Consider the following 14,797-nt stretch of genomic DNA (forward strand, 5'->3'; position numbering starts at 1 on the left):
AGCTTGATGTGTTTTTTCAAAACCGGACTAAAAATAGAGTCTGTTTGCAAGAAGCTCTTAGTTCCTGCTGTGAATGCAATGTAACACTGATTACATCTTATTAGACAGCTAAACTAATCTGTTAGCCTACTGCTGAGAAGAACTCACAGGGTTCCAAATCTATTTGTTCTAATCATTACATATTTTAACAGCCTCTGTTATGAGGACTATCCTCCCTGTTGAAACAAAACAACTGTCATGTATGTAATATAAATGTATCATGTAAAACATTATGGGAACATGATAACTGGCATTCCACATAAATAATAACATAAATAATGGATTGATGTAAGATTCATGTTAGTTTGAGGGATTGAGGTTTGTTTGAGGTCAGGTTTGACCTGTGGTTGGATTGAGGTTAGATTGAGGTCAGGTTAGGTTTGACCTGAGGTTGGATTGAGGTTAGATTGAGGTCAGGTTAGGTTTGACCTGAGGTTGGATTGAGGTTAGATTGAGATCAGGTTAGGTTTGACCGGAGGTTGGATTGAGGTTAGATTGAGGTCAGGTTAGGTTGGACCTGTGGTTGGATTGAGGTTAGATTGAGGTCAGGTTAGGTTTGACCTGAGGTTGGATTGAGGTTAGATTGAGGTCAGGTTAGGTTTGACCTGAGGTTGGATTGAGGTTAGATTGAGGTCAGGTTAGGTTTGACCTGAGGTTGGATTGAGGTTAGATTGAGATCAGGTTAGGTTTGACCTGAGGTTGGATTGAGGTTAGATTGAGGTCAGGTTGAGGTTTGACCGGAGGTTGGATTGAGGTTAGATTGAGGTCAGGTTAGGTTTGACCTGTGGTTGTATTGAGGTTAGATTGAGGTCAGGTTAGGTTTGACCTGAGGTTGGATTGAGGTTAGATTGAGGTCAGGTTAGGTTTGACCTGATGTTGAAATGAGGTTAGATTGAGGTCAGGTTAGGTTTGACCTGAGGTTGGATTGAGGTTAGATTGAGATCAGGTTAGGTTTGACCTGAGGTTGGATTGAGGTTAGATTGAGGTCAGGTTAGGTTTGACCTGAGGTTGGATTGAGGTTAGATTGAGGTCAGGTTAGGTTTGACCTGAGGTTGAATTGAGGTTAGATTGAGGTCAGGTTAGGTTTGACCTGAGGTTGGATTGAGGTTAGATTGAGATCAGGTTAGGTTTGACCTGAGGTTGGATTGAGGTTAGATTGAGGTCAGGTTAGGTTTGACCTGAGGTTGGATTGAGGTTAGATTGAGATCAGGTTTGGTTTGACTGGAGGTTGGATTGAGGTTAGATTGAGGTCAGTTTAGGTTTGACCTGAGGTTGGATTGAGGTTAGATTGAGGTCAGGTTAGGTTTGACCTGAGGTTGGATTGAGGTTAGATTGAGGTCAGACTGGTGAACTAGTTAACTAGTTACCTGAGGTCAGTCTCTGAGAACCTCCTCCGCAGCTTTTCCTCTTCATCCTCCTCCTCCTGTGACTTCTGTGTGACTACAGTGGTCCTCCTCTCACCTCCTTCCTCTTTAGCCTCCTCCTCCCTTTCCCTCTGTTTACCCTGCCCTCTATGTGTACCCCCTGCTCCCCCCACCACTTCCTCTCGCCCAACTTCCTCTTCCTCCAGCACCTCCCCCAAATGTTCATCCCCTTCCCGTGATTGGTTCCTTGATTCGGAATAGATGAGGACGTAACAGAAGCGCAAACGCGGCACATGCAAAGCAGAAAGGAAACGAAAGAAAGGTATGTGAAACCAAACTGCAGAAATAAGGTCAACAATGAGAAAAAAATGGAACATACATAAAACAGCAAAACTCAAATAAACTAAAAGCAAAAAAACATGCATATCTGTTTCAGTTATGTTTCAACACGAGACAAACCATACAGCATCGTTTCACACTAGTATGAGTTACCAGTTACGAGCAAACCCCAACCTGAAGCAGTAGAGTTCAAACATTTAGCTCTATTTTCACCTAGGCAGAGCCAAACCTGAACTCACTGGATGGTGGGAAATAGCACAATGCTAGCTGTGCATTTCCCTCTAAAGTTAAGAAACCAAGTGAAAACTCTTTTCATTGTGGAAAATGTCTGGACTTGGCAACTTTAGTTGAAAGAAAGCTTCACAGCCTTTGGGGTTTGCCCATCCCTGGCAAGGCAGAGGTGTTGGACCTAGGGCTTCTGTCTCCCCTTAGTGTGTTGCTGCTTCCTACCTGATCTTCTGCTTTCCTCGCGGCCGTTCGGACTGGACAGACATGTAGCTCGTGCTGCTGAACCGAGAGGCACTACTGGTTCTCGACACAGCGGACACGTCGCTTACATCACTGTCCGAAGACTTGGCTGACATGTTGTCTGAACCCCGCTGACCATCCCTCCTCTGTAAAGGAGAAACACACACCACTCAGCACACAACTAAAAATAGACTTGGAAATACTACTTTGTGGTAATTATTTTGTCCTTTGTTAATTTTTTCCCCTATTGTACAGAACATTAAGGACACCTTCCTAATTATTCAGTTGCACCCCCCCTTTAACCCTCAGAACAGCCTCAATTTGTTGGGGCATGGACTCTACAAGGTGTCGAAAGCGTTCCACAAGGATGCTGGCCAATGTTCCTTTATAAACAAATTAGGCACTGAGCAAATTTCATGTCTGCTGAGTGCAAAAGTGAACATTGTGAAAATTCTGTGCAACTTTAAGTGAGCGTTTACTTTGAACACTGAGGCTGTACCCGCTTGATGTTAGATTTAACAGCAGTCAAGTAGGCTACTATGGCTATTTGATCATAATGTAGAGTGACCTGCCATTAAAAACAGTGGAGAAAATGCATCCCATAACATTTTAACATGCAAATAGCTGTTCTATCATTCAGTCTACAGTAACAGCCAATGTGTGGTGTTCAATGTAGGCTACATACCATTAGATTAACATGCAGGGCTTGACAATAACCTTTATCACACAGACAAGGAGGTGACTGAAAATGTTGTTGGTTTGTTTGATGCAAGAAACTACTTATACATTATTATTCCCATACCATTACTACAGAGAATCAGACACATTATTATTCCCATACCATTACTACAGAGAATCAGACACATTATGCTCCCCTCTGCCTACTGCCAAAAAATACAACATTTCCCCTTTAAGACAAAACAAGCTCTTCATGCTGGCCCATGTTGACTCCAATGCTTCCCACAGTTGTGTTAAATTGTCTGGTTCTCCTTTGGGTGGTGGACCATTCTTGATACACACGGGAAACGATTGAGTGTGAAAAGCCCAGTGGAGGCTACTGAGGAGATAAAGGTTCATAATAATGGCTGGAACGGAGCAAATGGAGACCGTGTGTCTGATACCAGTCCACTGATGCCGCTCCAGCCATTATCACAAGCCCGTCCTCCCCAATTAAGGTGCCACCAACCTCCTGTGCGCCTGGCACCATACCCTGCTCAAAGGCACTTCAATCTTTTTTCTTACCCATTCACCCTCTGAATGGTACACATTACACAATCCATGTCTCAATTGCCTCAAGGCTTTAAAATCCTTCTTTAACCTGTCTCCTCCCCTACACTGATGGAAGTGGATTTGGAAGTAACATTTTTCTATTAAGAAAAAACGCTCTTATCCAGAGCCACTTACAGGAGCAGTTAGGGTTAGGTGCCTTGCTCAAGAGAACATCGACATATTTATCACCTTGTCAACTCGGGGATTTGAACCAGCAAACTTTCTTGCCCAACCATAGCTACCGTAACCACTTGGATACCTGTGATTAATTATTTCCTTTACACAGATCAGTCGTCCTGGTCCCTTTGCAGAAAAACAGCCCCAAAGCATGATGTTTCCACCCCCATGCTTCCCAGTAGGTATGGTGTTCTTTGGATGCAACTCAGCATTCTTTGTCCTCCAAACACGACAAGTTGAGTTTTTACCAAAAAGTTATATTTTGGTATCATCTGACCATATGACATTCTCCCAATCTTCTTCTGGATCATCCAAATGCTCTCTAGCAAACTTCAGACGGGCCTGGACATGTACTGGCTTAAGCAGGGGCACACGTCTGGCACTGCAGGATTTGAGTCCCTGGCGGCGTAGTGTGTTACTGATGGTAGACTTTGTTACTTTGGTCCCAGCTCTCTGCAGGTCATTCACTAGGTCCCCCCGTGTGGTTCTGGGATTTTTGCTCACCGTTCTTGTGATCATTTTGACCCCACGGGGTGAGATCTTGCGTGGAGCCCCAGATCGAGGGAGATTATCAGTGGTCTTGTATGTCTTCCATTTCCTAATAATTGCTCCCACAGTTGATTTCTTCAAACCAAGCTGCTTACCTATTGCAGATTCAGTCTTCCCAGCCTGGTGCAGGTCTACAATTTTGTTTCTGATGTCCTTTGACAGCTCTTTGGTCTTGGCCATAGTGGAGTTTGGAGTGTGACTGTTTGAGGTTGTGGACAGGTGTCTTTTATACTGATAACAAGTTCAAACAGGTGCCATTAATACAGTTACCGAGTGGAGGACAGAGGAGCCTCTTAAAGAATAAGTTACAGGTCTGTGAGAGCCAGAAATCTTGTTTGTTTGTAGGTGACCATTTTCCACCATAATTTACAAATAAATTCATTAAAAATCTTACAATGTGTACCTATGATGAAAATTACAGGCCTCTCTCATCTTTTTAAGTGGGAGAACTTGCACAATTGGTGGCTGACTAAATACTTTTTTTGCCCCACTGTATGTGATGTAGATAATAAACTATTTTAAATAGTCTATTGCAAGGGTTATAGTCTTGTGGGGAAGGAATTTATCAAAGTTTTAATTAGAACATTATAAGACAAAGGACAATAGAACAAACTTTCATGTGGCCAAAATCTTAGCTTTCAATGATTCGTTGGCTTTATAAGGAGATCTGTTCGTCCTAAAACAATTGTTAGCCAAAGAGCAGCTCATTCACATTCATTACGGCCAATGTTCTAGGAGGAGGACACAGAGAAATACTAGGTTATATAACCAAATAATCTTGAGCGATAGTAAATTGTTCTCTGTAAAGCCAAAATGTAAGCTAATCAAAATCATTTGGCATAAACAAGAAATGGGAAAAGGATATTTTTCTTAGTTTTTTTTTACAACTAGTTGGTGAACCAAGACATGATGTTAAAACAAATTAAAATCATCTGCAAAGAAAGAGATTGTATATTAAAAGCTGCTCTGTGTCCAGTTTGTTAACATACGGTTGTAGTTCGTGGCACTCCTCACAACTAACAGAGTTGACAAATGTTTATTTTTATAGAACTATAAGTGTAATGCATGCTTAGTGTATTCCAGGGCAGTAGTTATCATTCCACACACTTAAAAGGAAGACAGGACAGGATGGACATGCTTTCTCTTATAAGGCTTGGCTCAGGCTCTGGCGAGGCCCCCAGGGCTCTTTATAAACACACTACACTTACAGCAACTACAGTCTGTGTGACTCTGGACACAGTCACTGCTACATTCCATGGATTCACAGGGTTGATATAATACCTCATGTATGTACGTTTACTTGTTCATGAAGCTTATCAAATTTTGAATACTGCTGGAATGGGTGTTTGGAAATGTCTCACCATGGGTTTGAGTATGATGCTGTTAACATCCTGCTCGGCTTTAATTTGATTCCTGCGCGGGTCACATTTACTGAACTGACTTACTGTCAGTTTGTATACAAAGTGTCTACTTAATGACCATGTTATGAATAGGAAAGGAAGGAAGGGCTGGTATTGCCTAAGAGTGATGGTCCTGCTTCACGTGTACTGAACATGGATGTGTTAAAGTAACTCCAAGTCAGTTTGTTGGGAGAAATAGTGTGATGCTAACAATGTTCTACTTATGAAAGGTAAAGGAGGGCTGTGTCACTGTGTCTTGCCTTGTTGTAGTCCTGTTCCAGTCTGGAGTCACACCCGACCCCCTGCTTGAACTTGTTCACCTTCAGCTTCATCTGTCTGGTCCTCTCCTCCACATCCATAGCACCTAGGGAGCAGAGTGGTCAGTGGAGGTCATACTCAAGAATAGGGAAATCCTGGTTGGAAGACTCCCAGAATCACAAGGGAATAATCCGTTATCCTCCAACCAGGATTTCTGGAAAACCTGGGAATTTGGGGGAAATTCACAGATTTTTGCAACGCTACTCAGGAATAGTCTTTTGAAATGTTTTGGGGGTTCTGGTATAAAGCACTGACTGAAAAAGTCCTCAAGATATCAGCATAAAAAAATGTTTCTACTTTGATTTAGGAATCCCTTATTACTATGATCCAAAGACTTATTCGGGTATCATTTTCACATGACAATGTTACTGTATAAAAGTGCTGCATGCAGCGTTCAGAGTTAGTTCACCCAGACACCAACAGTCCATGATGTCACATAGAGCTGGCAAAATGAACAGTAGGAAAACACAAACAACAACTTGTAAGAAATATTCCATTTCATAATGAAGGGGTTCACTTGGAGTTTACATGAAGGGATTGAATGAAAAGTGTCAGTTATTCTGTGTCAAAATCTCAGACATGCTCTGTTAGGTCTGGAGCCCTAACTTTACTATACAACCTCTTTGCCATAGTTAATTTTACTGAATGAATTATTCATCATATTTCTTGCAAGCAGCTACCAACCTCCCAGAGTTCACATAGGCTTTGGGGGCTAAACGTGACTGTCCACATGCCACAGTGAGCATGTCAGGTCAGTCAGGTCTGTTAGGTCAGTCAGTCAGTCTGTAGTGTGGGGAGTATTCAGATCAGAGGAACCCTATTCCCTATATAGTGTTCCCAATGTGGCTCCGGTCCAACAGAATACACTCGACTAGGGAATGGGGAAGGTGCCATTTGGGACGACCTCACTTCGTGATGTCAGGCAGACTACAGTAACTCTAGCCGTCTTACCTACATCACCATTCTCTGGACACACTTTCAGTCTCTCTACTTTAGATTTGTATGATGGCGGTGGGGAGAGGAAGCACAGGCGCATGAGAGAAAGAAAACACAAAAACAAAGAGCAAATGAATGTAGAAAGATAATAGATGAGACTAAATGAAGACCTCCAGGAATGATGGGAAATGAAAGGACAGCCTCCATGTTAGTTTTTCTGCAACATGTGAATATGATTTCCTGTCCATCAGCTTTATATGACAGTTCATGAGATATGACCTTATGTTGTAGAACAACAGAATGAGATGCACTTTCTGCCATCTTGGTGGCATATCAGGATTCCTAGGTTCTATTTGTACAACATGCCTCAATGAAATGTCGTCAGGGTTGAATATAGCCGAACAACAGACATGTTACAATGAACACAGTTGACATGTATGACCATGCATGCTTACATGTAAGCAAGCACCCACAAACTGAGTCAAATCCACCCCCTCCCCCCCAAAAAACATCTCCAACAAGCTCAATCAGCAGGGAAGAATGGACATGAGAAAGCAGGAGTAGGCGGGATGAAGAAGAGGAGGAATGAGGAAGATGAGAAGGAGGTAAAAAGGGGAGGCATACAGAAGAAGGAGGGACAGACCTGAGCTGGTCCAACCTGGTGAGTCCGTGTCTTCTGGGGTCACATGACAAAACACAGACACAGACAGAGGACAGGAGATGGGAGTGAGAGGGCTGACACCATGGACAGGAAGTGATATCACTGTGGAGGGCCCTCTTTCACAGTGGCCGCCGCACAGGTCGGGAGGGGGTCAGAGTGGGGGGGGGGGGCATGATGGACAGGGGGTGGCACAAAACGACAACAACAACAAGCACGGAGCACAACAACACAAACAAAATCATACACCACAACAAAGAAAGATCACACCAACACAAATTGCACTAATGGACAGCCAAGGAGAAAAGTGAAGAGAAGAGAAGGGTGCAGGCCGGGAGCAGCTGGACTAAAAGACCTGTAGTGTTATTGAAAAACAAAGAGGGGGAAAGGTGAGCTGCTGTGTACTGTCCAGAGGAAAGAGAGCTGAAACAGTCAAGTAGACGTTAAGGATGGGAGGAAGAGCGTTGGAGCTGACAAAGCAGACAGAAACCCTAAAAGACTTGAGGTAGAAGAGAGGCGGTGGGGGAGCCACTTGAGTCAGGGACTAATAGTCTACTGTGGAGAGACGGACAGACAGACAGACAGCCTGGAACATAAACAACCAAAAGCAGGCAGAGAGGTGGCGGTAGGTACAAAAGAGAAAGCTACCAGTACCACAACTTTTCTTTCTTTCTTTCTCTCTTTCTTTCTTTCTTTCTTTCTTTCTTTCTCTTTCTTTCTTTCTTTATTTCTTTCTTTCTTTCAGAAACCTTGTTGTTGTGATTGAGGCTGAGGCACAGAGGCCTACCAATACCCCTGGGAATGAACAGGTTACACAACAGAGAGAGCTGGGATCGACTAGCAGCCGCTCTCCTCTCCAGAGCCTCTGTTAGCCTCCAATTAACAGCCATCTCCCCCTACTCCAGTACATAATCCCACTCCTATTCCGCCACTGTGTCTTGGGAGGAAAACAGAATGTGCTTAGGTTTTGATGAGCTGTGCTTTCATCAGCCTTTCATTAATCATCCCCTGCCGTGTGCAAATCATCTTGCATAATGGAACCAAGAGAGAGAGAGAGAGATGGAGCACTCACTCCTCCTGGCTCGTCTGTGACTTCACGCAAGCATAGTGATACACTTACTGTATGTTATGTATGTAATGGTGTTGTATTTTCATGGGATTTTGGAAGATACAGTACCCCATTGCGGGCTAATAAACAAGGGAACAAACTGTGGCTTCACACAGCCATAGTGATTCTGCTAACTATGACAGGGCAAGCTGTGGTGGGGGTGGTTAGCGCAAAGACCATCTTCACTGAAGTGACACTGTCCACTCCTGGATGTGTGCCCACCTACCCCCCTACTGTTCCTCTTGCCCCCTTCTTGTATGCTTCCATGTTGAAGGCTTTGGTGTCCCCCTAGGAGACCACAACAAACCACAGCTGCAGCTATACGAGTTGTTGACTGCATCCCAAATGGCACCCTAATCCCTACGTGGTGTACTATGTACAGTGCCTTGCAAAAGTATTCATCCCCCTTGGCGTTTTTCCTATTTTGTAGCATTACAACCTGTAATTTAAATGTATTTTTATTTGGAGTTCATGTAATGGACATACACAAAATAGTGACATTTTAAAAATAACTTGTTCCAAACAATTATAAAAAATGAAAAATGGAAAAGTGGTGCGTGCATATGTATTCACCCCCTTTGCTTTGAAGCCCCTCAATAAGATCTGGTGCAACCAATTACCTTCAGAAGTCACATAATTAGTTAAATAAAGTCCACCTGTGTGCAATTTAAGTGTCACATGATCTGTCACATGATCTCAGTATATATACACCTGTTCTGAAAGGCCCCAGAGTCTGCAACACCACTAAGCAAGGGGCACCACCAAGCAAGCAGCACCATGAAGACCAAGGAGCTCTCCAAACAAGTCAGGGACAAAGTTGTGGAGAAGTCCAGATCAGGGTTGGGTTATAAAAAAATATCAGAAACTTTGAACATCCCACGGAGCAGCATAAAATCAATTTTTTTTAAATGGAAAGAATATGGCACCACAACAGACCTTCCAAGAGAGGGCCGCCCACCAAAACACACGGACCAGGCAAGGAGGGCATTAATCAGAGAGACAATAAAGAGACCAAAGACAACGCTGAAGCAGCTGCAAAGCTCCACAGCGGAGATTGGAGTATCTGTCCATAGGACCACTTTAAGCCGTACACGCCACAGAGCTGGGCTTTATAGAAGAGTGGCCAGAAAAAAAACATTGCTTAAAGAAAAAAATAAGCAAACACGTTTGGTGTTCACCAAAAGGCATGTGGAGACTCCCCAAACATATGGAAGAAGGTACTCTGGTCAGATGAGACTAAAACTGAGCTTTTTGGCCATCAAGGAAAACGCTATGTCTGGCGCAAACCCAACACCTCTCATCACCCTGAGAACACCATCCCCACATTGAAGCATGGTGGTGGCAGCATCATGTTGTGGGGATGTTTGTCATCGGCAGGGACTGGGAAACTGGTCAGAATTGAAGGAATGATGGATGGCACTAAACACAAGGAAAACCTTGAGGGACCTGTTTCAGTCTTCCAGAGATTTGAGACTGGGACAGAGATTCACCTTGCAGCAGGACAATGACCCTAAGCAAACTGCTAAAGCAACACTAAAGTGGTTTAAGGGGAAACATTTAAATGTCTTGGAATGGCCTAGTCAAAGCCCAGACCTCAATCCAATTGAGAATCTGTGGTATGACTTAAATATTCCTGTACACCAGCAGAACCCATCCAACTTGAAGGAGCTGGAGCAGTTTTGCCTTGAAGAATGGGCAAAAATGCCAGTGGCTAGATGTACCAAGCTTATAGAGACATACCCCAAGAGACTTGCAGCTGTAATTGCTACCAAAGGTGGCTCTACAAAGTATTGACTTTGGGAGGGTGAATAGTTATGCACATTCAAGTTTGTTATTTCTTGTTTGTTTCATGATAAAATATATTTTGCATCTTCAAAGTGGTAGGCATGTTGTGTAAATCAAATTATACAACCCCCCCAAAAATATATTTTAATTCCAGGTTGTAAGGCAACAAAATAGGAAAAATGCCAAGGGGGTGAATACTTTCGCAAGCCACTGTAGTGAAAAGGGTGCCATGTGGGACAGAGCCGATGTGTAAGGCCAGGTGACGAGACTCTAATTATTGGCCTTAATGTGTAACACACTGTAGTCAACATCTGCAGTTAGGTCAATTACGTCTTCATTAAGTTGAATAATTAAGAGAGGCATGAATAAAACAACACTGTGAGACATCTGCCTTGTTCAGCTTTGATCTGATCCCATCACCGTGCCAACTCACCTCACCTCATTGTCAAGTCAAGAGATACCCACTGTAGCGGAACAAAGCGAGCAGGCAATTTTTGGCTCGTCATCAACAGCATAGTACAAGTTGTAGGTCAATGCTTGTCATCAACAGCATGCTACAACAGCATGGTACAACAGCATGGTAAAAGTCCTAGGTGAACTCATCAATGGTGTACCTTACATAACACAAATAAACTCTGTTTAAATAATCCTCTATCTAGTAAAAATGCATTAGTTGACGCACACCCAAACATTTTGGCGAGGCGCTGACTAACGGAATAGTAAGATTATGTAACAAAATATAGATAGTCATCAAATAATCATCCTTGTTTTGTTCATCTTGAGTCATATTGTCCAAACACTGACCAGTGCTTGTTGAAAGGGGTGAAAGAGTCATCACCTGACAGCATGAGCATACTGGCACACAGAGTTGAGTTGTACAATACCTCTGACAGCATGAGCATACTGACCCACAGAGTTTTACAATACCTCTGACAGTATGGACATACTGACACACAGAGTTGAGTTGTACAATACCTCTGACAGCATGAGCATACTGACAAACAGAGTTGAGTTGTACAATACCTCTGACAGCATGAGCATACTGACCCACAGAGTTTTACAATACCTCTGACAGTATGGGCATACTGACCCACAGATTTATACAATACCTCTGACAGTATGAGCATACTAACCCACAGAGTTGAGTTGTACAATACCTCTGACAGTATGGGCATACTGACCCACAGAGTTTTACAATACCTCTGACAGTACGGGTATACTGACCCACAGAGTTATACAATAGCTCTGACAGCATGAGCATACTGACCCACAGAGTTTTACAATACCTCTGACAGCATGAGCATACTGGCCCACATAGTTTTACAATACCTCTGACAGTACGGGCATACTGACCCACAGAGTTATACAATACCTCTGACAGCATGAGCATACTGACCCACAGAGTTATACAATACCTCTGACAGTATGAGCATTCTGACCCACAGAGTTATACAATACCTCTGGCAGTATGAGCATACTGACCCACAGAGTTTTACCATACCTCTGACAGCATGAGCATACTGACCCACAGAGTTTTACAATAGCTCTGACAGTACGGGCATACTGACACACAGAGTTTTACAATACCTCTGACAGTACGGGCATACTGACCCACAGAGTTTTACAATACCTCTGACAGTATGACAGTACGGGCATACTGACCCACAGAGTTGTACCATACCTCTGACAGGATGAGCATACTGACCCACAGATTTTTACAATACCTCTGACAGTACGGGCATACTGACCCACAGAGTTATACAATACCTCTGACAGTATGAGCATACTGACCCACAGAGTTATACAATACCTCTGACAGTATGAGCATACTGACCCACAGAGTTTTACCATACCTCTGACAGGATGAGCATACTGACCCACAGAGTTTTACCATACCTCTGACAGGATGAGCATACTGACCCACAGACTTTTACCATACCTCTGACAGGATGAGCATACTGACCCACAGAGTTTTACAATACCTCTGACATTACGGGCATACTGACACACAGAGTTTTACAATACCTCTGACAGCATGAGCATACTGGCCCACATAGTTTTACAATACCTCTGACAGTACGGTCATACTGACCCACAGAGTTATACAATACCTCTGACAGCATGAGCATACTGACCCACAGAGTTATACAATACCTCTGACAGTATGAGCATTCTGACCCACAGAGTTATACAATACCTCTGGCAGTATGAGCATACTGACCCACAGAGTTTTACCATACCTCTGACAGCATGAGCATACTGACCCACAGAGTTTTACAATAGCTCTGACAGTACGGGCATACTGACACACAGAGTTTTACAATACCTCTGACAGTACGGGCATACTGACCCACAGAGTTTTACAATACCTCTGACAGTACGGGCATACTGACCCACAGAGTTTTACAATACCTCTGACAGTACGGGCATACTGACCCACAGAGTTTTACAATACCTCTGACAGTACGGGCATACTGACAAACAGAGTTATACAATACCTCTGACAGTATGAGCATACTGACCCACAGAGTTTTACCATACCTCTGACAGGATGAGCATACTGACCCACAGAGTTTTACCATACCTCTGACAGGATGAGCATACTGACCCACAGACTTTTACCATACCTCTGACAGGATGAGCATACTGACCCACAGAGTTTTACAATACCTCTGACAGTACGGGCATACTGACCCACAGATTTTTACAATACCTCTGACAGTACGGGCATACTGACCCACAGAGTTATACAATACCTCTGACAGTATGAGCATACTGACCCACAGAGTTATACAATACCTCTGACAGTATGAGCATACTGACCCACAGAGTTTTACCATACCTCTGACAGGATGAGCATACTGACCCACAGAGTTTTACCATACCTCTGACAGGATGAGCATACTGACCCACAGACTTTTACCATACCTCTGACAGGATGAGCATACTGACCCACAGAGTTTTACCATACCTCTGACAGCATGAGCATACTGACCCACAGAGTTTTACAATACCTCTGACATTACGGGCATACTGACACACAGAGTTTTACAATACCTCTGACATAATGAGCATACTGACCCACAGAGTTTTACAATACCTCTGATAGCATGAGCATACTGACCCACAGAGTTATACAATACCTCTGACAGTACGGGCATACTGACCCACAGAGTTTTACAATACCTCCTACAGCATGAGCATACTGACCCACAGAGTTATACAATACCTCTGACAGTATGGGCATACTGACCCACAGAGTTTTACAATACCTCTGACAGCATGAGCATACTGACCCACAGAGTTATACAATACCTCTGACAGTACGGGCATACTGACTCACAGAGTTTTACAATACCTCTGACAGCATGAGCATACTGACACACAGAGTTATACAATACCTCTGACAGCATGAGCATACTGACCCACAGAGTTTTACAATACCTCTGATAGCATGAGCATACTGACACACAGAGTTTTACAATACCTCTGATAGCATGAGCATACTGACACACAGAGTTTTACAATACCTCTGACAGTATGACAGTACGGGCATACTGACCCACAGAGTTGTACCATACCTCTGACAGGATGAGCATACTGACCCACAGAGTTTTACAATACCTCTGACAGTACGGGCATACTGACCCACAGATTTTTACAATACCTCTGACAGTACGGGCATACTGACCCACAGAGTTATACAATACCTCTGACAGTATGAGCATACTGACCCACAGAGTTTTACAATACCTCTGACAGGATGAGCATACTGACCCACAGACTTTTACCATACCTCTGACAGGATGAGCATACTGACCCACAGAGTTTTACCATACCTCTGACAGCATGAGCATACTGACCCACAGAGTTTTACAATACCTCTGACATTACGAGCATACTGACACACAGAGTTTTACAATACCTCTGACATAATGAGCATACTGACCCACAGAGTTTTACAATACCTCTGATAGCATGAGCATACTGACCCACAGTTATACAATACCTCTGACAGTACGGGCATACTGACCCACAGAGTTTTGCAATACCTCCTACAGCATGAGCATACTGACCCATAGAGTTATACAATACCTCTGACAGTATGGGCATACTGACCCACAGAGTTTTACAATACCTCTGACAGCATGAGCATACTGACCCACAGAGTTATACAATACCTCTGACAGTACGGGCATACTGACTCACAGAGTTTTACAATACCTCTGACAGCATGAGCATACTGACACACAGAGTTATACAATACCTCTGACAGCATGAGCATACTGACCCACAGAGTTTTACAATACCTCTGATAGCATGAGCATACTGACACACAGAGTTTTACAATACCTCTGACAGCATGAGCATACTGACCCACAGAGTT

The 14,797-nt window shown here is 43.4% G+C and overlaps 1 protein-coding gene across 1 annotated transcript in view; it reads right to left on the minus strand.

Moving 5' to 3' along the window:
• Positions 1-14,797, minus strand: part of LOC139391307 (regulating synaptic membrane exocytosis protein 2-like) — a 231,737-nt gene that overhangs the window by 45,189 nt on the left and 171,751 nt on the right. The window contains exons 23-24 of the mRNA XM_071138921.1: positions 5,866-5,969; positions 2,193-2,356 (exon numbers count right to left, since the gene is read on the minus strand). Coding sequence (XP_070995022.1) covers positions 2,193-2,356; positions 5,866-5,969 — 268 coding nt within the window. The remainder of the gene's footprint in view (positions 1-2,192; positions 2,357-5,865; positions 5,970-14,797) is intronic.

The sequence above is a fragment of the Oncorhynchus clarkii genome, chromosome 3 (assembly GCF_045791955.1).
Source record: "Oncorhynchus clarkii lewisi isolate Uvic-CL-2024 chromosome 3, UVic_Ocla_1.0, whole genome shotgun sequence".
Taxonomy (NCBI): Eukaryota; Metazoa; Chordata; class Actinopteri; order Salmoniformes; family Salmonidae; genus Oncorhynchus; species Oncorhynchus clarkii.